The sequence below is a fragment of the Bos taurus genome, chromosome 8 (assembly GCF_002263795.3).
Source record: "Bos taurus isolate L1 Dominette 01449 registration number 42190680 breed Hereford chromosome 8, ARS-UCD2.0, whole genome shotgun sequence".
Classification (NCBI taxonomy): Eukaryota; Metazoa; Chordata; class Mammalia; order Artiodactyla; family Bovidae; genus Bos; species Bos taurus.
In genome coordinates this window covers 24,952,137-24,978,964 of record NC_037335.1, presented here as the reverse complement: position 1 = coordinate 24,978,964, position 26,828 = coordinate 24,952,137, and the positions used below count along the sequence as shown (strand labels likewise).

Here is a 26,828-nt window from a genome sequence, read left to right as displayed (position 1 = left end):
TTCTCTTTGCAGTGGCTTCTTATGTTGCGGAGTATGGACTCTAGGGTGCGAGGGGTTTAGTACTTACAGTACTCTGGCTCAGTAGTTGTGGTGCACGAGCTTAGTTGCCCCACGGCATGTGGAACGTTCCCAGACCAGGGATCAAACCCGTGTTCTTTGCATTGACAGGCAGATTCGTAACCAGTGGACCACCATGGTACTTCTATGTTGATTTCTGACAGTGATAGCTCACATATTTTTTCTCATTTTTCGTAGAGCTCTTATTTTTGCTAGGTGGGTTGTAGGACTTATTGTTTATGCAAACTGTATTTATAAAATTAGAGATTGTATCAAAAAAGGTAGAATATTATGACATTGTAATTTTATAGGCTCCTAATGATTTGTGTATCTTAGAAGACTTGCATAATTTTCTCCCATTACATCAGTGTGATCTGAAACTCTAGGAATACGATTTAAACTTTTCAACTTTTTTGTTTACTTAAATAGTCCAATAGTCCAATATCATTCAGTTAGAGAAGCTTGGATATTGTCAATCATGCTTGTTTGGAAAATTCCATGGACTGAAGAGCCTGCGGACTACAGTCCATGAGGTCGCAAAGAGTTGGACGTGACTGAGCAACTAAGCACAGATATTATCAATCAGTAATGCAGGAGTTTGTTAATAATGAAATTTTTGGTTTGAGAAATCAGGTTCTTATGATTGCCTATCTTTTCCTTCTAAAGAGGGATATATGAACTAGTCAAAATGAATTGTTTTCTATCCTAATAGTCAAAAGAGAAATATTATACAAGTATGGGGTCCACCAAATACATTGTGAAGTGTTTCATATCTGCCTGGTATTAAAAAAGAATAGTTTTTTAAACTAGAATTTAAGATAATCTCTATTAAATTCATAGTAGACATTTTCACTGAGAATTCCTTTTTTTCCTAGTTGTTTCCTGATAAAGGCACAGAGAAAACAGACAAGGTATATTTTTTTCTTAAATACAAGTTTCAACATTTTAGAATCAGGTCTTGCTGATATGCAAATTAATTGAAGAAAACCATTATTTTTAGGTTGACGTTGATTCAGCAGAAGATACCAAATTGATAGAGCTAGACGATTCACAGAAAAGTGAGCACACTGTATTCATAATGCCACCCGAGCCACCTCCTGATGACGGAAAGGACCTGTCACCCAAGTACAGGTACCAGGAATGGTTCTGAAGTTGTTTGGATACCATTTAATAGCTTGATCTTTTGCAACTATTAGTAGATACGTATATTGATCATTTGTAAAGGTCATTTTCAAAATGTATTCTGTGAACTGGTGGAGATGAATATTCTGTGGAGATACCACCAGGGATTGTAATTTAAGAACTGGACTGCCCTGTTTGAAGGGAAGCCAGATGCTGATCACTATTAACCTAAACATTTACCGCATTTTAATCTTTAAAATTTTCATTTCTGAAGAAGAAAAATGTTTGTGAGGATCCCCTCCTTTTAGGGTGTTTTTGTTGTCAGTGAAAAACTGTGAAATTCTTATGCATTAGTAAGCTATCACTTAAAAGTAGAGGGCCGGGAATCACTCTTTATTAAAATAAACTTAGAGAATTTTATTTTTTTAAGAAATTAAAAAGTTTGTTTATTATTATGATCATGGTAATACTTTAATACATTCAGAAAACCACACAAAAATAATTAGCACATCATTTTAGCACTAATACTTAATGTCTGTTAATAATCATATATGTATGTTTTTGTCTTTTTTGTACATATATTTGAATTTACTGAAAACAAATATTAGTTCATCTTGCACATATTTGTTGTGATGTGTGTGTACCTTTAATGGTCTGAACATTTTTCCATGCCAATAAATATTTTTGTGCCATGTCATTTTGAGTAACTACATTGCATGCAATTAAACTAGTTTCCTATGGAATTCATTTGTAGTTTTCTGCTATCTATATCTTTGTGTGTACACACTGTTACTTTCTTAGGCTGTATTCATAAAAGAATTTCTAGGGCAGTGGGAATATAAAAGAACTGTTTCTAAAAATAAAATTAATATATAATCTTACTAGGACTACATAAGAATGAAGACTGTATGCCTGAGATTGAGTGATTTAATTAAGTACTCTTTTGATTGCATGTCAATTATAGAAAGAGAGCTCTTTTTTTACTTTGACTTTAATCACTATACATTGGAATGCAGGTATTGACAAATAAGGAAATCAGGTGTTGACAGATAAGTATATCAAATAGGAAAGGTAATATATTTCAGAAGGAAATTGGCCAGAGGAAATAAGTAGGCCGTTTCTGAGAAGAAATCCCAATAGTCAATAATATGAAAGTATGTTAAGCTTTTCTAGTATTTAAAGAAATGCAAATCAAATGATGAGTAGAAGCATTTTTATTAACTTGAAGATATGAGTATAACTTTTCTGGAAATAATTTGACAGTGATTATAATAATTTTTATTTTCTTGATAGGCATTTACCATAGAAAACTCTTATAGGGTCTTATTCTAAGAAATTAAGCAAAATATTCACAAAGATAAAGGTACAGAGTTGAAAAACAACCTAAAAATGTTCAAACAGTAAAGAATTTGTTAAATTATGGTACATCCCTAATATAAAACTATTATGGCATTTTTCCTTTTATATGAATACAAGGTACTTTTATAAAGAAACAAAATTACAAAATATATATACTAAATGTTTTAATATAAATTATCATTGAATACATGTGTTCTGTTGAAAGAGTTATTAATTCTTCAAAGTCAAAATATCAGGGTTTTCTGTGTTTTAGGCATTGGTTGAAAATAACATATAGGATGGGGAGGAGCCAAAGTCTCCATGTAGATAGTCTACTTATCTTATAATTACATCATCCTACATATCTGAAAAAGAAATGTGTATACAAGGATTTTGGAGAATAATGTTGGTTACATTTGAGGTTTAGAAATATTTACCTAAATTCTGAAATAATGTGAAGAGTTAATGTATTTTAAATCAGCAGTTCTATTTTTGCTTTTTATTTTAGTTACAAATACTTTCCAAGACTGGACCTTAAGCTTTTTGACAGACCACAGGAGTTGAAACTTTGTTTTAGTAGACACCCTACTGGCAGTAGCATTACAAACAGTCCAGCTCTCATGGCTAAGAGAACTAAACAGGTCAGATATTCTTTATCTAATTTAAAATGTAAACTATGTATATATGATATGTAGCTCATAGTTTAGACTTATCACCCACAGGAATTATTTGAAGATCCACTATGGTTGTTAATGAATTAAAATTGATTTTTTGCAACCCTACTTACAATTTGAGGGTGAAGGTTTTGAATGCTTATGTTTATGTTCTAAGAGAAGCTTGGGAACTAAATACAGTTTTAGAAAACTTTATTGAAATATAATTCACATGCCGTACAATTCACTCTTTTAAGTATACTCTCTGGCTTTCAGTACATTCTCAGGGTTGTGCAGCTACCACCACAGCCAATTATAGAACATTTTCATCACCCTAAAGAGAAAGCCCACATCCCTAAGCTGTTAACTCCCCTAGTTCCTCCATCCTCCATAGCCTCAGGCAATCATTAATCTGTTTTCTGTCTCTATAGTTTTGCCTATTCTGGGCATTTCATAAAAATGGAATTGTACAGTTTGTGGTCTTTTGTGACTGGCTTTTTTCACCTAGCATGTTTTTAAGGTTCATCAGTGTTGCAGAATGTATCAGTATTTCACGTATTTTTATTGCTGAATAATATTCCATTGTGTGGAATATTTTATCCATTCATGTACATGTGGTTGGTTCTTTGTTTTTGGCTATTATGCATAGTAGTCCTGTAAACATTTGTGTACAAATGTTTGTGTGGTTATGTTTTCATTTCTTTGGGTATATGCCTAAGTAGAATTGCTGTGTCATGTAGTTACACTGTGTTTAACCTGAGAAATTGTCAAACTATTTTCCAAAGTGGGCATACCATTTAAAATTCCCACCAGCAGTGGGAATTTCACCACATTCTTGTTATCGTCTGTCTTTTTGGGTTTAGCCATCTAGTGCATACGAAGTGGTATCTCATTGTGATTTTAATTTTTCCTCATGGTTAGTATAAATATATTTTATACTGAATATTACATTATAAAGGGAGTTAACTTAGGACAACCTCGACATCTTGCTTTAATACTGTATTTGATTTAGGTATAAAGAGTTAAACTATGGTTAGGTGCAAGTTAAAATCAAACATCCTTTATATATATACATATGTATATACTGATATTTGGGGGGTCTCCAAAACATGGAAAATTTCAGAATGAAATTCTTAGTTCCGGTTTTACCAGTTCGAGTGCAGTCCCTCAAATCCTAGAGGTAACTTGAGGTGGTCTTTAATCTCATATAGTACACAGTTCTCTCAGTGTGTCTGAGGGGAATTTTTAAAAATATATGTACTGTTATCAGCTTAATAAAAGGCAAGTTTTTTAAAATGGGAGAATTTTGCTACTAAATCTCTAGATTTCATTTGCCCCAGAATTTTCTTTCCAGGCACATCTCTCGGAAATAGAGCTCATAACAGTATGTGTATTTAGAACACATCCAGCAGAGGGGTCTGTAATGCAAGGCTGACAGTGTCAGTCTGACATGTGGAGGGCTCTGTAGTTTCTGAATGTCTGTAGAGTTCGATAAAGCTCAGCAGATTTGATGCCTTTTCTATCTTCCGCCTAAATCAGAATGAAAATCAGAAGTAGAAAATATACCTATCAAACTATTAGGTAGGGATGTCTTTCTCAGAATATGTTGCCTGCAAAGGAATAGGTGATTTAAAAGAATCTGTGATGGAATTAACACAGAAGGTAGATATAAATCTTGGGGAATAACTCAGCACTCAGAACATCTTAAACATTTTAGTTGGGAGAAGAGTGAAAAGGCTCTGACTTTTCAAGAATGATATTATAGAACTCATAAGCTATGAATGGCTAAATCCCTTTCATTCATCAAGCATTTGAGTGCCATATCTGTGAAGAGCACTTAATTACCCATTATATTATTATCACATGAATGATATCCATTTTTAAGGAATTTCTATTCTCTTGGGAGATGCATGCTTGCCAAAAAAATAGTTAAAACAGTATAAAGTGCTCCTATAAAAAGAACCATGTGGCACTAAGTAGGAAGCCATTCACAAAGCAAAAATATGAAATGCTTGATTTCAGAGTCAAATTTTACATTAAATTCTTCTCTCCTTTTTGCTTTTCATTTTTCCTGTCATCCTAATAATTTTTAATGAATGTCATAATTTTTTATTTATTCTCTTTCTAGGAGATAAAAACAGCTCATAAGTTGGCGAGGAGATGTTACACAAATCCACCACAGTGGGCCAAGTGTCTCTTCAGTCACTGTTACAGTTTATGGTTTATTTGTCTCCCAGCCTATGTTAGAGTTTCTCATCCTAAGGTCAGAGCACTTCAGCAGGCATATGATGTGCTTATTAAGATGAGGAAAACAGATGTGGATCCTCTAGATGAGGCAAGTATAACACTGAGTTGTTACTAAGATAAATTCTATTTATATTTTTAAGAAAATTTAGGTCTCAGTTGCTTTCAGTAACCTCAGGTATTTTCATTAAACTGTTACCCTGTTTCATAGAGCTAATACCTATTGTTTATTTTTAAATACATTTATTTAAAAGTTATTGCTTTGAAATTCAACAAGGATTGACTTACTTGGACCAGATTATTTACCCTTGATAAATAGAAAAAATATTGATTATTTTATTCTTGAGATAACTTTACTAAGAAGCAAATAGGCTTTTAGTAAGTGGCTTTCCACTTAGGACCTGTGTCGTAGGTGGATTACATAACCTATCTGTGATTCAGATATTATGTATCTGAAGCTGGAGGTCTGAGTTGCTCAGCCTTGGCACTGTTGACATTTTGGCCCACATAATTATTTATTGTGAGGTCCTTTCCTATACATCTAGAATGTTTAGCAGTATCCTTGGCTCCACCCACTAGATGCCAGTAGCTCCATGTAATAGAAACGTCTGCAGTATAGTGATATTTAGTTCCTTTCCTCAGATGGTTAATTTCATGGTTAAATCTGTTAATGTACACGTGTCTAGATGAGTACCTGATAGTCAGTGCTCAGTCAACAATGTGCTGAACCTCTTCAGGCTCAGAACCATCCTCAGAGATAGGCAGCAGTGTTATCCAACAGACAGCTGAAGAAACTGAGTTACTGATTTAGTTCTCCTCTTTATTGTTTTTCCCTTAAAAAATTATTTTCGTGTTAAAATAACTGTAAATGATATAAGAACCAGATTAGAATTTAAAATATAGTTGGAATAAAAATTCAGAGTAATGGGTATTTGGGAAGAAGGAGACAGCACAAGATTTGAAGAGAAATATAATTGAAGAAGGGCACGTGATAGAGTAATTTTTATGTTTAATTTTTTCCTCTTTTAAAATAAAAAAGATCTGAATCTAATAAAGCATGTACCTTATTAAGATTTAATAATGCTTGTAACCACACTGAACTTGTTTTTCTCAAAGTATTATCTGTATGTTATAAAAAAACTTCAAATACAGAGTTACAGAACAAATACTAACATATCCATTCTCACATTTGATTACATATTCTCTCATCTGATGTTTATAAAACTGTTCGGAAATTAAAAGTGTTTGATCAGTATTAGTGTTTTGTACCTCATATGTTTTTAAAATTTTATTCTGATAGAGTTAGTTTTTGTATCTTAGATATATTTTAGGATATATTTCAACTTTGTAAAAGCATATCATATTTTTAAAGTGCTTTAAAATATGCTCCATGAGAGAGCTAGTATTAGTTGTTACTGCACTGTAAAGTCACAGCACATTACTTGGTTAAGTTTCTTTGGTAAGTTCATAAGACAAATTTCCTGAAAAGTTGTTTCCTCTATATGTATGTGTTAAGGTTCTACGGTAGTTACAAGTAAGTAATTACATTTTCTTGTTTTCTAACATGCAGCAGATACGACTAGTAAGCTAAAAAATGTTTTTAGATTATTTCCCAATAAACATTCTGATAGGAGGCTTAAAATTTGGAGGTTAATTTGTTGTATTCCTACTTATAACAAGTTATATTGACAGATTTGTAGTCACCTGAGATAATTACATCTCTACAACTGGAAGAAAGAAGTGTTTATTTTAAAACTTTAAGGATATATATTTGCTTGACATATTTGATGCATTTTATTTATGGATTACATATAGGATTGCACATTAAAATTTTTCACAATATTTTTATGTAATTATTTCCTTTGGTATTCCCAGCAACTCTTTGAGGCAATTATATATTATAATGTTACATTTTACAAAGAAAGAAAATTTGAAACTTAGATGAATGACACATATATAAGCCCACCTAGCAAGTAAGTGGTTTTGATTTTTAGGTTCATACTCCATTAGAAACCACTGTCTCATTCATATGCTTAATGTTTGTTTTAATTTGACAGCTTTGTGATCTGCATGTTATGTTTGTAAAACTTAAGACAGCTTAACTCAAATACCAGCCTAGGTACCTTGGCAAGGTTATCTGGAAAACCAGGCTCAGATGGACCGCTCTTCCTCCATATAGTCTCAGACCCCTCCATGTGATACTTGGGCTTTTCCTATGATAGCTTAGCACTCCAAGAGCATGTGTTTCAAGAGAGAGAAGTAGAAACTGACCTTTCTTAAGGCTTAAACCAGGAAACTGGTACAGTTGTCACTTCAGGCAAATCCTATTGGTCATGCAATCTCAGAGGCTTTCCCCTTCAATTCAAGGAGAAGGGACAGAGCCCTCTCAATGGGAGGAGTAGTAAAGAGTTTGTAGCCATCTTTTATCTACCATAGATATCCAAAAGGTATCATGTTGTAGGCAACAACATACTGCAATTAAAAAATTATACCCCTGACATTTTTACTGTTTCTTTAGTTTGGCGTCTGCCTCTTATACAAGTAAGCCTGGAAGTTTGAAGGAATACTTTGTCGACTTCAGAATAAATTTTTGAGAATGGTTTTAGGAAATCCAGATTAATCCCAATTTGACACAGAAAGTAAATTATTTCTTCATGACTCATAGAATCTTAGAGTCGAATAGAACTTGAAGATATTTTAGTAAAACTTCAACATAAAACCTGAGATGTTGGAAGTCTGTAACATATGGGACCTTGTCTGTGCTTGAGCTGGCTCTGTTAGAAAGTATGTTTTATGCTGAGTTCAGTTCCACCTCCTTATGGATTTTTTGGCATTGTAGAAGTTGTCAGTGAAGTGACAACACTTCAGATATTTGAAGAACTCTCTTGTGCCACATTCTTCTTAATCATGGCACGCGTCTTTTATATAGTAAGAGTTTTCTTTAACCTAGTCATTTGTGAAGTTGCTCTGATAATTTCTGAACTCTTCTGCTTCTGAATTAAACTCTTCATTTCTAGCTATATGTATGTGTGTACACACACACACACACACGCATACACATCTTTATGATCCTCTGCTTCTTCACATCTCTTTCCTTCCTTCATCTCTTGAGTTAAATATGCTTTCTCAATTCTTTTTTCTCTTCCCTTTTAAGAGGCCACAACTTGGCTTTATGTTACTGCTCACAGTTGTTAAACAACCCTGTTATAAATAGAGACATTTTACAAATCCCAAGAAGAGTAGCTTTTTCTTTATATTTTCTTATTCTCAAATTAAGCTATAGTAGTTTTTGGCTGCTGTGTTCACTGCTCTTGTAAGCTGGCTAGCCTCTTTGCCAGGGATCCGTAAAATTACTGTCTCGTTCTTCATGGTTTCTACTGTTGTCTTCCAAATGTGAGATTCTAAACTTTTAGGAGTTGCCAGTTGGATTGTCCTCTTATGATCAATTCTACCCCTCTTCACTAAACACATTTTCTCAGCAAAGCCTTTGCTAACAAGAGAAGACTCTACACATGGACATCACCAGATGGTCAACACCGAAATCAGATTGATTATGTTCTTTGCAGCCAGAGATGGAGAAGCTATGTACAGTCAACAAAAACAAGACCGGGAGCTGACTGTGGCTCAGATCATGAACTCCTTATTACCAAATTCAGACTTAAATTGAAGAAAGTAGGGAAAACCACTAGACCATTCAGGTATGACCTAAATCAAATCCCTTATGATTATACAGTGGAATTGAGAAATAGATTTAAGGGCCTAGATCTGATAGAGTGCCTGCTGAACTATGGAATGAGGTTCATGACATTGTACAGGAGACAGGGAACAAGACCATCCCCATGGAAAAGAAATGCAAAAAAGCAAAATGGCTGTCTGGGGAGGCCTTATAAATAGCTGTGAAAAGAAGAGACGTGAAAAGCAAAGGAGAAGAGGAAAGATATAAGCATCTGAATGCACAGTTCCAAAGAATAGCAAGAAGAGATAAGAAAGCCTTCCTCCGTGATCAATGCAAAGAAATAGAGGAAAACAGAATGGGAAGACTAGAGATCTCTTCAAGAAAATTAGAGATACCAAGGGAACATTTCATGCAAAGATGGGCTTGATAAAGGACAGAAATGGTATGGACCTAACAGGAGCAGAAGATATTACGAAGAGATGGCAAGAATACACAGAAGAAATACACAGAAGAACTGTACAAAAAAGATCTTCACGACCCAGATAATCACGATGGTGTGATCACTGACCTAGAGCCAAACATCCTGGATTGTGAAGTCAAGTGGGCCTTAGGAAGCATCACTACGAACAAAGCTAGTGGAGGTGATGGAATTCCAGTTGAGCTATTCCAAATCCTGAAAGATGATGCTGTGAAAGTGCTGCACTCAGTATGCCAGCAAATTTGAAAAACTCAGCAGTGGCCACAGGACTGGAAAAGGTCAGTTTTCATTCCAATCCCAAAGAAAGGCAATGCCAAAGAATGCTCAAACTACTGCACAATTGCACTCATCTCACACGCTAGTAAAGTAGTGCTCAAAATTCTCCAAGCCAGGCTTCAGCAATACGTGAACCATGAGCTTCCTGATCTTCAAGCTGGTTTTAGAAAAGGCAGAGGAACCAGAGATCAAATTGCTAACATCCGCTGGATCATGGAAAAAGCAAGAGAGTTCCAGAAAAACATCTATTTCTGCCTTATTGTCTATGCCAAAGCCTTTGACTGTGTGGATCACAATAAACTGTGGAAAATTCTGAAAGAGATGAGAATACCAGACCACCTGACCTGCCTCTTGAAAAACCTGTATGCAGGTCAGGAAGTAACAGTTAGAACTGGACGTGGAACAACAGACTGGTTCCAAATAGGAAAAGGAGTACTTCAAGGCTGTATATTGTCACACTGTTTATTTAACTTATATGCAGAGTACATCATGAGAAACGCTGAACTGGAAGAAACATAAGCTGTAATCAAGATTTCCAGGAGAAATATCAATAACCTCAGATACGCAGATGACACCACCCTTATGGCAGAAAGTGAAGAGGAACTCAAAAGCCTCTTGATGAAAGTGAAAGTGGAGAGTGAAAAAGTTGGCTTAAAGCTCAACATTCAGAAAACGTAGATCATGGCATCCGGTCCCATCACTTCATGGGAAATAGATGGGGAAACAGTGGAAACAGTGTCAGACTTATTTTTCTGGGCTCCAAAATCACTGCAGATGATGACTGCAGCCATGAAATTAAAAGACGCTTACTCCTTGGAAGGAAAGTTATGACCAACCTAGATAGCATATTGAAAAGCAGAGACATTACTTTGCCGACAAAGGTCCGTCTAGTCAAGGCTATGGTTTTTCCTGTGGTCATGTATGGATGTGAGTTGGACTGTGAAGAAAGCTGAGTGCCGAAGAATTGATGCTTTTGAACTGTGGTGTTGGAGAAGACTCTTGAGAGTCCCTTGGACTGCAGGGAGATCCAACGAGTTCATTCTGAAGGAGATCAGCCCTGGGATTTCTTTGGAAGGAATGATGCTAAAGCTGAAACTCCAGTACTTTGGCCACCTCATGCGAAGAGTTGACTCATTGGAAAAGACTCTGATGCTGGGAGGGATTGGGGGCAGGAGGAGAAGGGGACGACGGAGGATGAGATGGCTGGATGGCATCACTGACTCGATGGTCGTGAGTCTGAGTGAACTGCAGGAGTTGGTGATGGACAGGGAGGCCTGGTGTGCTGCGACTCATGGGGTTGCAAAGAGTCGGACGTGACCGTGCAACTGAACTGAACTGATGTGTTTTCAGCTTTCTTCTTTTTTTAAGACCTGGGTCTATAGAATTCTTTTTGTTATGTAGGCATCCTAGAGATGCTGCTTTTAATTCCTTTAGCATAAAATATAAAACATGATTTAGGAGAGAGTCATTTTAGTCATGTGTGATTTTAAAATGGTACGGAATGTGGTACGTGGCTTGGCACAGTTTAGGCACCCGCTTAAAAATACTGTGCAAATGAATTCCTTCTCATATTATGGAAAATAATAGTGGTCTCTTTGTGTAAATTTTGTTACTGAAACCAATGTTATGTGTGCCCATAGGTCTTATATGGAGAAGTTAATAGTGCTGGTACTTCCATTAATGAATAGGTTTTTAGAATAGTTTACTGAGACTCTCAAACCAGAACAAAGGACAAAAGAGTAATAACTATTGCTTGATAACTTTGACAGGAATTGAGTGAAGTCATTTAAAAACCTTTACAAGGCACAGACTAATATGCTAATGCTCTGATGTTATTTTTTGTTAGGTGTGCTATCGAGTAGTGATGCAACTTTGTGGACTTTGGGGTCATCCTGTTTTAGCAGTGAGAGTTTTATTTGAAATGAAAACTGCTAAAATAAAGCCAAATGCTATTACTTATGGCTATTATAATAAGGTAAGTAGGATTGACATTAGGCAATATATGCTGTTTATTAAGACTGATAAATTTCTACACATTTTATTATTTAGAAAACTTAGAGGTTTGGGGGTAGAATTCCTTTTGTATATATTATGTGTGTGTGCATTTAAAAATTTAATATTCCTAATAATCATTATTTTAACCGTTATTTTACCTTTAGGTAGTTTTGGAGAGCCCGTGGCCTAGCAGTACCCGCAGTGGTATCTTCTTGTGGACGAAGGTACGGAATGTGGTACGTGGCTTGGCACAGTTTAGGCAGCCGCTTAAAAATACCGTGCAAAAGTCACAGGTCTCCTCAATATCAGGTAATACATGTGATTGGAAAGATAACTTTCTTGCTGAACCATAAGTTTTATAGGCATATGAATTTTTAATTATATGAGGCAGAAAATAGAGGTGAATTCTAGTTGATATTTTCATATACTACTAAAGATAGAGGTTGCTTTAGCCCCAAATTATTTTCTTCTCTCACAGATTTAGAAAGTATTCTGCAACTTTAAAAGAACTGTGAGTCACTCATGTTTAGTTTCAGAGATTACCAGTGCATGAGTTACTGAATTGCTGTTGTGCTTGTCTTCAGCTCCCCAGAATGCCACAGGTGGAAGTGATGGGGACACGGTGAGCCACGGTAGCGTGGATAGTTCTAACGATGCTAACAGTGGGGAGCACACAGTCTTCGTCAGAGATTTAATCAGGCTTGATTCCGCTGACAATCACTCTAGCACAGGTACTAAAATCTGGATTCACTAACCCTTCACTTAACTCTCACGTTAAGTCTTCCATTTTTCAAAAAAGCTTTTACCTTCCTCTTTCAAGCTCGTGCAGTACGAGTACCTTAAAAATACCATGTATAAATAAGGGGAGAAGGTAGACCTCTGGCTGCAGACCATGTCTCTTTATTTCCTGTAGTATAAAATTAACTTCGGAGTGCTGTACAAAAGGCTCTCAATGGTACTTTGTGTTTGTTCTCATTAATTTGTGCAAGTATATGCTATAATTGGTAGGAATTATATAATAGGCCTTTTGTTTTAAGTATTGTGAGCTGAGAAAGTTGACTGATAGTAATGCAAATTGCAAGTCCTTTTTTCATTAAGTGGATAATAGTTATTAAATATTTGAATTATGAATATTAAAAAGGAATGAGAAGAAGTCACACACCATGAGAAAAAAGTATTCTTTGCTTGGTCATTACCTTAAATTACACTTTTTAAAATCTGCAAAACTGCTGAAGTTTTGTAGTTTTACATACAAAGCCATGGGCATTCAAAGCTCTATCCTCTGAAGTTAGAAATAAGCTTAATTAAAGTAGCATATTTTACATGTGTGTTGCACATCCTTCTTGTGTTTTTTCTTTTTGTTGTTAATTAGTATCTCAAGCTTTTCTTTATAAAGAACTCTGAGTCTTAATTCCTGTGCTTCATCTGATGAACTTGTCTCAATGACTGAAGTTTCCTTTTCTCTGCTCTTTGTTGCTCTGCTTTATGCTCTGTGCTGTTTCTGGGTGCTGCATTTGTCCTTGGCTGTTATGGTGTGGGGTGCAGACAGACTTGTATGACGTGAAGCTATGGATACACGTGTGCATTAATTCTACCCTTGAATGTTAACCACTTCAGGTAATTTCCCATTTATTAGGTTAAACTTTGCTGACATGCATGGGTGGGGGAAAGGCCTTTGGTTTTAAGTACCTTTACAAGTAGAAAACAATTTCAGTTTTCTTGGCTTTTTCTTCTGTATAATCATATATGTACTACTGAAAATGCCCAAGTAACTTTATGATTAACTTGCAAAGCATATTTGTTATCTTATTTGAAAATATGCTATGCCTGTCTACAATTCTTATTTTGAGGGTGATTTGTAGTATCATTGTGTCAAATAGTTTTATGGGCATTAAAGATTTCAGTATTCTAGCTGTTGAGGTAGGTTTTGGTTGCTAAAACTAATCTGCTGATTCTTGTGCTAGAAACTACCCCCATGATTACAGAAGCAGGTATAAGTTGGTGAAAATCAACATAAAACTATAAGTTACAATCCTGTTTGTAAATTAAATTTCTTTCAACATGTAGGAATTTTCACTAGACTTTAATTTGAAAACCACCTTATTTTATTTTCCCGTATATTTTTTCCTAGTACTTACAGAATAAACTGATTTCATTTGTGAAAAACCAAGAAAATAATTTGTGGTATGAAAACATTTTACCACTTACAATAATAATTATTATTATAGTAAGCACTCTCCTTCTCTCTCTAGATTATTAAGTTGGTCTCCTTTAAGGGGAAAAAAAAGATCTAGTAATACTGGGAAACTGCATGAAGATTCTGTATTCCCCAGTTGGGGAAGAAACTTCAGATCCCTATTTCATATATTTCTTTTCAGTTACATTTCAAATGACTGAAGCTCTAGTATTGAATTTACCATGATTATGTCTCTGTAGAGTTTCTGGTGATGTCATCTGATACTTTTGGAAACCGCCAGCCCAGATGCTTAAGTTACTCTTTTCATGAAGGATTATCTCATAGAATCTTTCCATTTGGTACCTGATACTGAGTCAGTTAGCTTATTGAAGGCATATCTGAGTTTCATCAGTTTACTCAGTTCCCAGTCCAGTGTCCGTTTCATGGCACCATAATGTTTTACCAGACTTTCTGAGGGCCAATAAGAAAATGACTGAACGTAGTCATTGTTAATAGCAGTATTTTTCATAAAATTTTTTTTAAAAATTGAAGTACAGTAGACTTATAATATTGTGTTAATTTCAGATGTACAATGATTTAGTTATATATATATATTCTTTTTCAGATTCTTTTCCCTTATAGGTTATTAAAAAATATTGAGCATAGTTCCCTGTGCTATTCAGTGGGTCCTTGTTGGTGATCTAAATAGCAAGTTTTTTGTTTGATTGTTTTGTTATTGGCAAACCCATAGTTTCAATGGCACTTTAAAGAGTGACAGAAAGTGAAAAAAATAAAAAGTTGTAGACAGTGGAAGTCACTATATTTTTTGTTTTATGTGTTTTTCATTGACATCCTTGATAATGTTTCCCTAGGAACTTGCCTTTATTTCCTTAAAATGATGGAACATTGAAGCCAAAGTAGACTTTTAAAAAACTATTTTGAAATCATTTTAAGCTTATTAAATGTTTCAAGAGTACTACCAGAAACTCTTGAATAACTTTTATCTAGCTTCATTCACTTTTAGGTTAACACATTTATCATTTTCTTTCTATATGCATACACACATTTTTCCCCATTATGTGAGAGCAGATTGCATACATCTTGCCCTCTTACCTCTTAATATTGCAGTTGTGTTTGCTCTGACAGGACTGCAGTGTGGTTTACTGACTCAGGGAAACATTGTATACCACTTTAATGTAGAGTTGTTATCCCAGTGTGGTCATTTGTAACCTCCTTTATGGTACTTAACTCCTTCTCTTTAGTCACCTTCAACCAGCATAGTTCCTCACTGTTTCTTTGTCTTTCATGACCTTGACCTTTTTGAAGAGTAAATCAAGTTATTTTGTGAAACGCTGCCAAATTTGAGTTTGTTTGATGTTTGCCTGTGATTAAATTAGATTATGCACCCATGGCTCTTCTACAGAAATACAGAAATGCTGTTATAGCCTTCTGAGACGGTCACATCTCAGAGGCCACAGTTCTGTCTGTTCCTCATTGGTGGTGTTGATTTTGGTTACTTGGTGTCAGTGTTTGGTTTCTGTTAGTTACTATTAGCCCTCCTGCAGATAATAAGCCACTTGTGAAGAGATACTCTGAGACTATGCAAGAATATCTGCTTTTTCATTACACTTCCCCTTTTAAGTTTAGCATCCATTGATGATTCTTGCCTGGACCAGTCTTTACTGCTGTGATGGTTGTAAGGTGGTGGATGTCCTTTAGAAATGTCCTCTCGTGTCTTTGAGCACTTGCTTTCTTACATAACAAAGTGTTCCTAGCTCATTCTTGTACCTTCCCTGCCTGAGCTCTGGAATCAGCCATTTCTTCAAGGATCTCAGCTTCCTTTTAATGGGCAATAGATTTTAGAAACCAAGATCTGGGCCCTAGATATGCTTACTCCCTCCAGGGTGGTGGTCTAGACTTTTTCAGCAGAGCTAGAAAATTTTTTATATTATTTTAGAAATACTTCTAATTCCAACTCAGTTACACAAGTTTTTCTTTGCCTTTCTGCATGTCATTTTTTTTTTCTTTTGTAAGAAATCTCTCTTCTTCCATAGTAAGAATCTTTGTTCCCAACATCATCACATTTACTCAATTGCTCAGTCTTCTGGTACACATAATATTGTTTCAGCACTGCTACACACATTTCCCTGTGAGGAACAAACTGAAGGAGTTCAGAATTTGACTAGTATCCCTCAGGCTTAGGGTGTATACTCAAAATAATGTATTAGAAGTTACTTGGATTAGTCCTCTCCCATCCTTTAAGTGTGGTTATGTTGCACATAAACAATTGATTTCTTTTGTTTCTGTGCACATTCAGTTTTAGTTGCACCCCCACCCGCAGTTTTGCTGATTTAATTTTTGAATATGTAGGAATTATGTTTCCAAAAATAAAAAAGCAATATGATAACCGTAGTTAGAGCAGTTTCTTCTCTATCCCTTCCATCCTGTTTTCCCCTCACCTTTTGTTGGTGACCAGTTTTATTGTTTTATGGCTTATTATTCTTGCATTTCTTTTTGCAGAAGTAAGCAGGTGTATGTTTTATTTCCACTTCTGTCTTAACACAAAAGGTAGCATTTTATAAATACACTCCAAAAGAAACTTTCAAAGCATCCAAATCTACTAATTTATACATGAGGAAATTAAGATGCATTGCTTTCAAGTATGTAATGGTTTTTAGTTTTGAAATTCCTTTCTGCTGTTCTTTGCTTCTTATCTTTGTTGTAAAATGTTTTGTGTGCTTTGTGAGCTTTCGTCTCTTCTTTCTTTTTAGAAGTTGAATTGCATAAGTTGGTGGAATTTCCTTTTGACATTTTATAGTTGGACTATAAATATATGAAAACATATGTCAGCCTTTATTCTTTTTAACAGGTGGTCAGTCTGACCAAGGCTATGGGTCTAAGGATGAACTTTTAAAGGATGATGCAGAAATTCATGTGCCTGAAGAACAAATATCAGGAGACTTAATAACTAAAACAGAAGGTTAAGTACTGATATTTACTTAGCTTTACTTAGTGAGTTACCTCTATTATTTAAAAGTCTTATTTGATAATTTTGGTGATAATGTTCAGAATATTATGTACTGTTATCTATGGGTTTCCCAGGTGGCGCTAGTGGTAAAGAACCTGCCTGCCAACGCAGGAGACCAAGAGAAGCACATTCGATCTCTGGGTCAGGAAGATCCCCTGGGAGAAGGGCATGGCAACCCATTCCAATATTCTTGCCTGGAGAATTGCATGGACAAAGGACCCTGGCGGGCTGCAGTCCATAGCGTTGCACTGAGTTGGACATGACTGAAATGACTTAGCACAAACTCTCTGTCATATATGATAGATTTTTGGTAGTCTCTGAATTTTAGAATTTAAAAGATTTTTAGAGACTCTGTAGGTCAGCCCTCAGTTTTGTAGGAAAGTGCAACCCATCGTGGTATTCATTTGCCAGTGTAAAGTAACTATTTCGTGATAGAACCAGGACTAAACTTTGAGTCATCAAACTTGTATTCCAGTGTACCTTTTATTTTAAAATGCTCTTTCACTAGAAGTCCTTCAGTTATCTAAGTTGACATTTTTCATTTGTAAGTTCCAATATAGTCTGTAGTTTTTCTTCTTTTAGGGTACTCACTGAGATAGAAATGTTTTCTAGTAATCACTTTAAGAAAATATGGAGGACTATTTGGCTTTATGATAACACGATGTTCTTCTTGTCCTCTTACACAAAAGTTCCCTTTCTTTAATGGTGTCACTTATTTTATGCTCCAGAATTATACAGAAGCAAGCCCCTCTCCTACTTGAGAAGTGATGAGGAATGTGACGAAAGGCCAGTCTTAATTGATTCACTCAGGAATGCTCAAGTTAGAATTATGAATGCTAAAATAAAGCATTTATTTCAGTCAATACTGGCAACATTTATGGCATAAAATAAATCAGAATAAATCAGTAATAAAATAATCATGTATTCATCTCCACATAGAAAAAAATGTCCATAAGATATATTTTAAAGTACTGTTTCTGTTCAGTACTGGTGAAAATAGGAATGATAATGTCCAAATATTTTTTCCCAGAGGTGTGCAATGTCTCTGCTGTTGTGGCCAAACATTCTCAACCTAGTGCAGAGTCCCAGAGTCCCGCTGAACCTCCTGCGTGGGGCAGCAGTATTGTGAAAGTTCCATCTGGTATATTTGATATCAACGGCAGAAAAAGTAGCACTGGTAAGTGTTTGCATTTAAGTTATTAAGTAATTTTCTTTTAATTAATTTATTATCTTTTTGCTGCACTGGGTCTTTGTTGCTACATGCAGACTTTCTCTAGTTGTGGCGAGCTGGACACTACTCTCTGGTTGTACGCAGGCTTCTTATTGTTGCAGCTTCTCTTGCTGCTAAGAGCAGGCTCTAGGATGCGGGCCTCAGTGGTTGCAGCACATGGGCTCAGTAGTTGCACCTCCTGGGCTCTAAAGTGTGGGCTCAGTAGTTGCAGTACCTGGACTTAGTTGCCCCTCGGCATGTGGGATCTTCCCGGACCAGGTATCGAACCCATGTCTCCTGCATTGCAAGGCAGATTCTTAACCACTGAACCACCAGGGAAGTCCAGCACTTTTGTTATTAAGTGTTTAAAACATACTTCTGTAGGTCCATGTGTGTCTTTAGTGACATTATAAATTGCTAGCTTAATTGTAATGAACATGCTCAAGGGTCAAAAGTAATAAGCTGAATCCTATAAATGGGCTAAAGAAGAAATTAAAATAGTTATTTAAAAATACTTCATTTTTAAAAGGAAGAGTATTAAATGTGTTTAGATGTTATTTGGAAACCTTTTTTTAAAAAATAAGACTGCATTCATGTATTGTGTAATTTTTTAAATTTTTCTTCATTTATGGCTGCACTGGGTCTTCATTGCTGTGTGCAGCCTTTCTCCAGTTGTGGTGAGCCAAAGCTGCTCTCCACTTGTGATGTGTGGGCATCTTCTTGTAGCAGCTTCTCTTGTTGCAGAGTCTTCTGTAGGACTCATAGGCTTTCAAACACGGGTTCAGTAGTGATGCATGAATTTGGTTGCTCTGCAGTATGTGGGATCTTCTCAGACCAGATATCAAATCTGTTCTCCTGCTTTGGCAGGTGAATTCTTAACCCTGGACTACCGGGGAAGTCCTGGAATACTTTTCTTACTGTTGTGCCTGTTCTGAGTTCTGTCCTCCTTTCTTATGGTTGATAATGAGAGACGAACTGTAGGATAGGCCTCATACTTATCCTGAACACAGAGGCAATTATGTGGTCAGATTCCAAAGGGCTTGTGTGTAGCAGGGTAATTCCTATACCTGAAAGGATACAGAAGAAAAAGATTCATATCACTTAGATTCTACACAAAAATACCAGCGGGTCTTTAATTTTTGTCCAATTATTATAGGTACCCTGAGCGACTTCTTATTTATGATTAAGTCATACAGTCACAGTGTTAGTTGCTTAGTTGTGTCCAACTCTTTGCAATCACATGGACTGTAGCCCACCAGGCTCCTCTGTCCCTGGAGTTCTCCAGGCAAGAGTATTGGAGTTGGTTGCCACTCCGTTCTCCAGGGGATCAGTATTTGTAATAAGTAACTCTATGGCATGTAATTCCCATAAATTTACTACTTTCAATTATGTTGTGGCCCTCCCAAATACCCGTAAGACAAACATTTAAGTGTATGATTTTAAAAGACAATGAGATTGGCCTGTGTTATTTGCGCTTGGCACCCCCCTCCAGTATTCTTGCCTGGAAAATCCCATGGACGGAGGAGCCTGGTAGACTGCAGTCCATGGGTCGCTAGGAGTCGGACATGACTGAGCGACTTCACTTTCACTTTTCACTTTCATGCATTGGAGAAGGAAATGGCAGGCCACTCCAGTGTTCTTGCCTGGAGAATCCCAGGGACGGGGAGCCTGGTAGGCTGCCGTCTATGAGATCGCACAGAGTTGGACACGACTAAAGTGACTTAGCAGCAGCAGCAGCAGCATAGTAGCTACAGTTCACTTCCCTAAGTCAATTGTCTTATCTGTAAGTATATCTGTTTGTGACTTCATAGAAGTTAATTTGCTTAGCTTTTTAACGTGGAAATACTTCTCATTCCTAAAGTTTTTTTGTTTTTTTTTTTATTGTGATACCAATTTCCTTTATTTTGCAGGGGGTGAGGGCTTTTGTTCAAGAGGTGGAGCTAAATGTGTTTTTGAAAAAGTAACTGATATATCCTTAATCCTATTTTCCCAGCGTATTGATAGCAGATTAAAAAGAAAAAGGAGGGCAGAGTTTTCATCATCAAATGTTTAGAATCTTCTCAGAATATTGAAATGGACATAGTTCGGGGACTGGTGTGTTTTTTTTCTCTTTTTATTGATCTTATTTCCATGTTACATTTTGATGTAGAAAAAGAGTTACTCTATTAAGAAAGGAGGAAATGGAATGAGGCTTTTGCCAGTATGTCAAACATTTTAATTTATTTTAAATATGTCAAACATATTTTAACATATTTTAAGTCAAAATCAATTTAAAATTGAACAAAATGTGCCTCTAAACTCCTAGAAATAAGAACCAGTAAATTTGCAAATATCTTTTCTAAAATATTGGTAAAAGTTTTTTGAAGTAGGTACAAACTTCAGAGTTACAAAACAGGCTGATTTAATTCCCCTAAAAGCTTTAAAAAATATCTCTAAATGCTTATTATTAGTCCTCTTTAGTTGGTTGATTATGATTATTAGATACCAATTTGGAATATTAAAAAGAATCTTTAAATCAATTTGAAAGATGAAAAAAAAAGACTTTATCAAAAACAACTTTTGCCCCAAACTCTAAGGTTTTTAAAAAACCAATGAGAATCCTAAATATGAATGCTTAGACTTAAGTTCTGCTAATCCCAGTGAGTCAGTGGTAAAGAATCCATGTGCAATGCAGGAGACCCTGGTTTGATCCCTGGGTGGGGAAGATCCCCTGGAGGAGGGCATGCTGCCTAGAGAATCCCATGAACAGAAGAGCCTGGCGGGGCTACAGTTCATAGGGTCGCACATGACTGAAGCGACTCAGCATGCACGCAGTGATGCAGCTAGAGATAGTTTTTGGTTTTGGCGTGGAAAAAATTGCATGGTAGCAAGGAGTTAATGACTGCCTGCATCTCCTAAAAGCTGGGGGAGGTTCCTATAGACACTTGATGAAACATGATTGATCTCTGTGAAGGCTGAGATTATGTCTGTTTTATTCTCCATTGTATTAGCACTTCATGTAGTGGGTGCTAGTAGGTATTCAGATACTTGTTGAAGGAATAAACTTAACAGAAAAAAATTTGGCTATTCAGATTTTATTAGGCTTCTTATCATTTGCTGATTCTAAGCACTCCATTCTAGATCTTTTTATTCAGTACTTTGGAGAAGTAAGACTTTGGCTATAGCAAATACATAATCTATGACTATGAATTTGCTTTGTGCAAAGTAGATTTCTGGTAAATACTTGTTGAATTAGATAGAAGGTATTATTGAATTAGATAGAAGAGATTATTTCTTTTTCTGTCTGTTTAGCTGCTAAATCGTGTCTAACTCTGTGACCCCATGGACTGTGGTGTGCCAGGCTTCCCTGTCCTTCACTGTCTCCTGGAATTTACTCAGACTCAAGTCCATTGAGTCGGTGATGCCATCTAATCATCTCACCCTCTATCACCCCTTCCTTCTCCTGCCCTCAGTCTCTCCCAGCATCAGGATCTTTTCCAGTCAGTCAGCTCTTCTCATCAGGTAGCCAAAGTATTGGAGCTTCAGCTTCAGCCTCAGTCCTTCCAATGAATATTCAGGGTAGATTTCTTTGCTATCCAAGGGATTCTTGGTTTGATCTCTTTGCTATCCAAGGGATCCTCAAGAAAATTCTCCAGCACCACAATTAGAAAGCATCAATTCCTTGGCATTCAGCCTTCCTTATGGTTCATCTCTCATATCTGTACATGACTACTGGAAATAGTTTGCTTTGATTATATGGCTTTGACTATATGGATCTTTGTTGGCAAAGTGATGTCTCTGCTTTTTAATATGCTGTCTAGGTTTGTCATAGCTTTTCTTCCAAAGAGCAGACGTTTTTTAATTTTGTGGCTGCAGTCACCATCCGCAGTGATTTTGGAGCCCAAGAAAATAAAGTCTGTCACTATTTCCATTGTTTCTCCATCTATTTGCCATGAAATGATGGGACCAGATGCCGTGATCTTTGTTTTTGAATGTTGAGTTTTAAGCCAGCTTTTTCACTCTCCTCTTTCATCCTCATTAAGAGGCGCTTTAGTTCCTCTTCACTTTCTGCCATTCAAGTGGTATCATCTGCATACCTAAAGTTGTTGGTATTTCTCCTGGCAGTCTTGATTCCAGCTTGTGATTCATCCATCCTGGCATTTCGCATGATGTACTTTGCATGTAAGTTAAATAAGCAGGGTGACCTTTCCCAACTTTGAACCATTCCTTTGTTCCATGTCTGATTCTAACAGTTGATTCTTGACCTGCATACAGCTCTGCTGTTTCTTTTTAGGTCTGCTATTTAACACAATGTATTTCTTAAGTTGAATGTAAAACTCTTAAAATATAAAACATGTTTATAGATTATATTTATTAATAGGTATCATATCTGTCAGTGAACAATACAGGTTTCTACAGTATATATTGCATGATCTTTTCTTAAAATGTGTATGTATATGCATAGAGGATACAAGACATACTAGACATTAAAATGTTCTTAAGACACAGGGTTAAGCAGTGTTTTGGGACTTTTTCTGTATACCATCTAACCCTTCTGAATCTTTTACTCTATGTCTCACTTTCAAAAATCAGAAAAAACCATTTTTTTAATAAAAGTTATATCAGAAAATAGATGTATTTTTAAAATTGTACTTTCTCTTTTTAGGTAGTACATCAAGTGTATTATTTTCTAGTCAAGATCCAGTTGAAGATGCTGTCTTTGGTGAAGTTATTAATCTCAAGAAGAATGGTGACAGAGGAGAAAAAAGACAAAAGCATTTTCCAGAGAGAAGCTGTAGTTTTAGTTCTGAAAGTCGAGCAGGAATGTTACTTAAGAAGAGCAGTTTGGATTTGAATTCAAGTGAAGTAGCTATCATGATGGGAGCAGACGCCAAGATTCTCACAGCACTGACAAGTCCTAAGGCTTCTCCACTCCATAATGCAAGAGCCCACAGCTTTGGGAGTATTAGCTGCCATCCCTCTGACACTAGGACTCGCGCGTCTGAAAGCACTTGGGATTCGGAGCACCGACTGTCGGTGTTAGAGATGCTTGAGGAGAGCCAAGAGTTGATCGAACCTGGGGTTGATGAAAATGTAGCTAAAGCTGCTATGACAAAGGACACATGTGACAGTCTACAAAATGATAGTAATCAGTCCAGAGACTCGAAAGCAGGTTCCAGAGATCTAGCAAATAAGAGAAATAGCTTGTATGGTGTTGCTAAAGCTGTTGAGAGGGAAGATGTTGAAACTGGACTAGATCCTTTGTCTCTTTTAGCCACTGAATGTATAGGAGAAAAAACTGATTCAGAAGAGAAGCTGTTTTCTCCAGTTATTGCACGTAATCTGGCTGATGAAATTGAAAGCTATATGAATCTAAAGAGTCCCTTAGGTAGCAAGTCTCCTAGTATGGAACTCCATGGAGAGGGAAGCAGAGAGTCTGGTGCTACCAGTACATTTATTCACTCTTTAGAGAGGAGATCAAGCCTACCTTTAGATCATGGTCCACCAGCACAGGAGAGTCCTGGAAGTGAAAAGGGCTCCCCTGCAGTGTCCAGGTCTAAAACTTCTACGGGGCATCTCAAGCAACAGACTCCCTCCAGAAGTCCTAAGGAACGTTCAACTTCTTTATCAGCACTGGTCCGTTCTTCACCACACGGCTCATTGGGTTCTGTGGTAAATTCTTTGTCAGGGCTAAAGCTGGACAATATCCTCTCAGGACCCAAGATGGATGTGCTAAAATCTGGTATGAAACAAGCAGCAACAGTAGCCAGTAAGATGTGGGTGGCTGTAGCGTCTGCCTACAACTACTCGGATGACGAGGTGAGAGTGTTGTATGTGTGTCATCTGCCTGATGTTGCAATGTTTAGAGTATTTTTTTAATATATGAATTAACTATTTAGATTTTTCTGGTAATTTTGTTTTTTAATATCTTAAAACATGCATATCCCACTTCTTTCTTGAAATGACTTAAGTATACATGTAAGGAATTTAATCATGAAGAAATAGAATATCAGGACTAATTTATAATTCCACAGCTCAGTCTAAAGTAACACATTGTCTATTTAGTTGAAAGAATTAATGATTAATGTTTGATCTAATAATAATGCCATGTTGTATTTGCATATCACTTCACTTTTTTCAAATGGAGGATAATTGCTTTATAATGTTGTGGTGGTCTCTTGTGTGCATCATTGTGAGTCATTGTGTTTTTTTATATATATATTTGGGCTTCCCTGATAACTCAATTGGCAAAGAATCTGCCTGCAATGCAGGAGAGCCCAGTTCGATTCCTGGGTTGGGAAGATCCACTGGAGGAGGGATAGGCTACCTACTCCAGTATTCTTGGGCTTCCTTTATGGCTCAGCTGGTAGACAACCGCCTGCAATGCAGAAGACCTGGGTTCGATCCCTGGGTTGGGAAGATCTCCTGAAGAAGGGAAAGGCTACCCACTCCAGTCTTCTGGCCTGGAGAATTCCCTGGACTACATGCAGTCCATGGGGTTGCAAAGAGTTGGACATGACTGAGTGACTTTCACTTCAAATATATATGTGTATGTATATATATAGCTAGCAAGAAGCTGCTAGATGACACAGGGATCCCAGCCTGGCAATTTAGGACAACCTAGAAGTGTGGACAGGAGTGGGGGGAGGGTCAAGATGAATGGGATATATATTTAGTTACATATACTATATATAAGTTATATATATAATTATATAATTTATATAAAATATGTATGTTATATATTTATATATAAATTTTACATATTTATACATTATATATATATCTCCCTTCCATCTTGAGCCTCCCCCAGCTCTCCGCCACACCTCTGGGTTGTCACAGAGTTCCAGGCCAGCTCCCTATGTCATTTAGCAGCTTCCGGCTAGTTACACTTTACACGTGAGAGTGTATATATGTCAGTGCTACTTTCTCAATTTGTCCTACCCTCTCCTTCCCCTACTGTGTCCACCAGTCTGTTCTACATATGTCACTTCACTTTTTAAATAACTTTAACCTCTCTTATTTCTTTAAGATACATAAGTCACTCTACAACTCAATTTATAGATTTCATACTGCATAAGTAAAGCTGCTAACTTTTTGTTGAAGTTAAGTTGATTTTACAATACTGTATTAGTTGATTTTATAATACTGTATTAGTTTTAAGTGTACAGCATAGTACACATTATATTCTGTTATAGGTTATTGCAAGATATTGGATATAATTCTGTTATAGATAGTAAATTCTTTTTGTTGTTTTTCTTTTTTTCTTTAATATCAATGTATTTATTTTAATTGGAGGCTAATTACTTTACAATATTGTATTGGTTTTGCCGTACATCAACATGAATCCACATGGGTGTACATGTGTTCCCCAACCTGAACCCCCCTCCCTCCTCCCTCCCCGTACCATCCGTCTGGGTCATCCTAGTGCACCAGCCCCAAGCATCCTGTATCATGCATCAAGCCTGTACTGGCGATTCATTTCACATATGATACTATACATGTTTCAATGCCATTCTCCCAAATCATCCCACCCTCGCCCTCTCCCACAAAGTCCAAAAGACTGTTGTATACATCTGTGTCTCTTTTGCTGTCTCGCATACAGGGTTATCATTATCATCTTTCTAAATTCCATATATATGTGTTAGTATACTGTATTGGTGTTTTTCTTTCTGGCTTACTTCACTCTGTATAATAGGCTCCAGTTTCATCCCCCTCATTAGAACTGATTCCAAAGTATTCTTTTTAATGGCTGAGTAATACTCCATTGTGTATATGTACCACAGCTTTCTTACCCATTCATCTGCTAATGGACATCTAGGTTGCTTCCATGTCCTGGCTATTATAAACAGTGCTGTGATGAACATTGGGGTACACGTGTCTCTTTCAATTTTTGCATACATTGTAGACTATTACATTTTTTTATAGTGAAGGTATCATAACACATTTACAGGAGACTTGGAAAATTATAAAAGTTATATATAGTTATATATAGTTCCACTGTATAATACAATTATTTTTAGGTAGATAAATTAAGATTTTTATATGGAGTTTCAGTATCAAACTTTCAAAAATTAATAGAATGAATAGAAAAGTAGAAGGGAAGAGTAGACCTGAAAAGCACTATGAACCAAATGAGATAATTAAGATTTCTACAGTTTTCACACAACAGGATACAAATTCTGTTCAAATTTCCATAGACTGTAAACCAGAAGACCCTGGAACATATCTAGCAACATAAAACAAGGTGCAAACATTTCATGGTCTAATGTTATTGAAGTCATACAGAGTCTGTTCTCTTTGAGTTCAGTCGCTTAGTCGTGTCCGACTCTTTGTGACCCCATGAACCTCAGCATGCCAGGCCTCCCTGTCCATCCCCAGTTCCTGGACCGCACCCAAACCCATGTCCATTGAGTCGATGATACCATCCAGCCATCTCATACTCTGTCGTCCCCTTCTCCTCCTGCCTTCAGGTTTTCCCAGAATCAGGGTCTTTTCAAATGAGTCAGCTCTTCACATCAGGTAGTCAAAGTATTGGAGTTTCATCCTCAACATCAGTCCTTCCAGTGAACACCCAGGACTGATCTCCTTTAGGATG

General features: G+C 36.4%; 1 protein-coding gene across 4 annotated transcripts in view; it reads left to right on the top strand.

The window, feature by feature from the left end:
- DENND4C (DENN domain containing 4C) overlaps nt 1-26,828 on the top strand; it is a 119,315-nt gene that overhangs the window by 61,047 nt on the left and 31,440 nt on the right. For all 4 annotated transcript variants that reach the window (XM_002689565.7, XM_005209911.5, XM_059889382.1 and 1 more), the window contains 10 exons: nt 933-968; nt 1,058-1,188; nt 3,026-3,158; nt 5,299-5,505; nt 11,691-11,819; nt 12,004-12,148; nt 12,424-12,570; nt 16,885-16,995; nt 18,074-18,220; nt 22,899-24,052. In XM_002689565.7, coding sequence (XP_002689611.3) covers nt 933-968; nt 1,058-1,188; nt 3,026-3,158; nt 5,299-5,505; nt 11,691-11,819; nt 12,004-12,148; nt 12,424-12,570; nt 16,885-16,995; nt 18,074-18,220; nt 22,899-24,052 — 2,340 coding nt within the window. The remainder of the gene's footprint in view (nt 1-932; nt 969-1,057; nt 1,189-3,025; nt 3,159-5,298; nt 5,506-11,690; nt 11,820-12,003; nt 12,149-12,423; nt 12,571-16,884; nt 16,996-18,073; nt 18,221-22,898; nt 24,053-26,828) is intronic.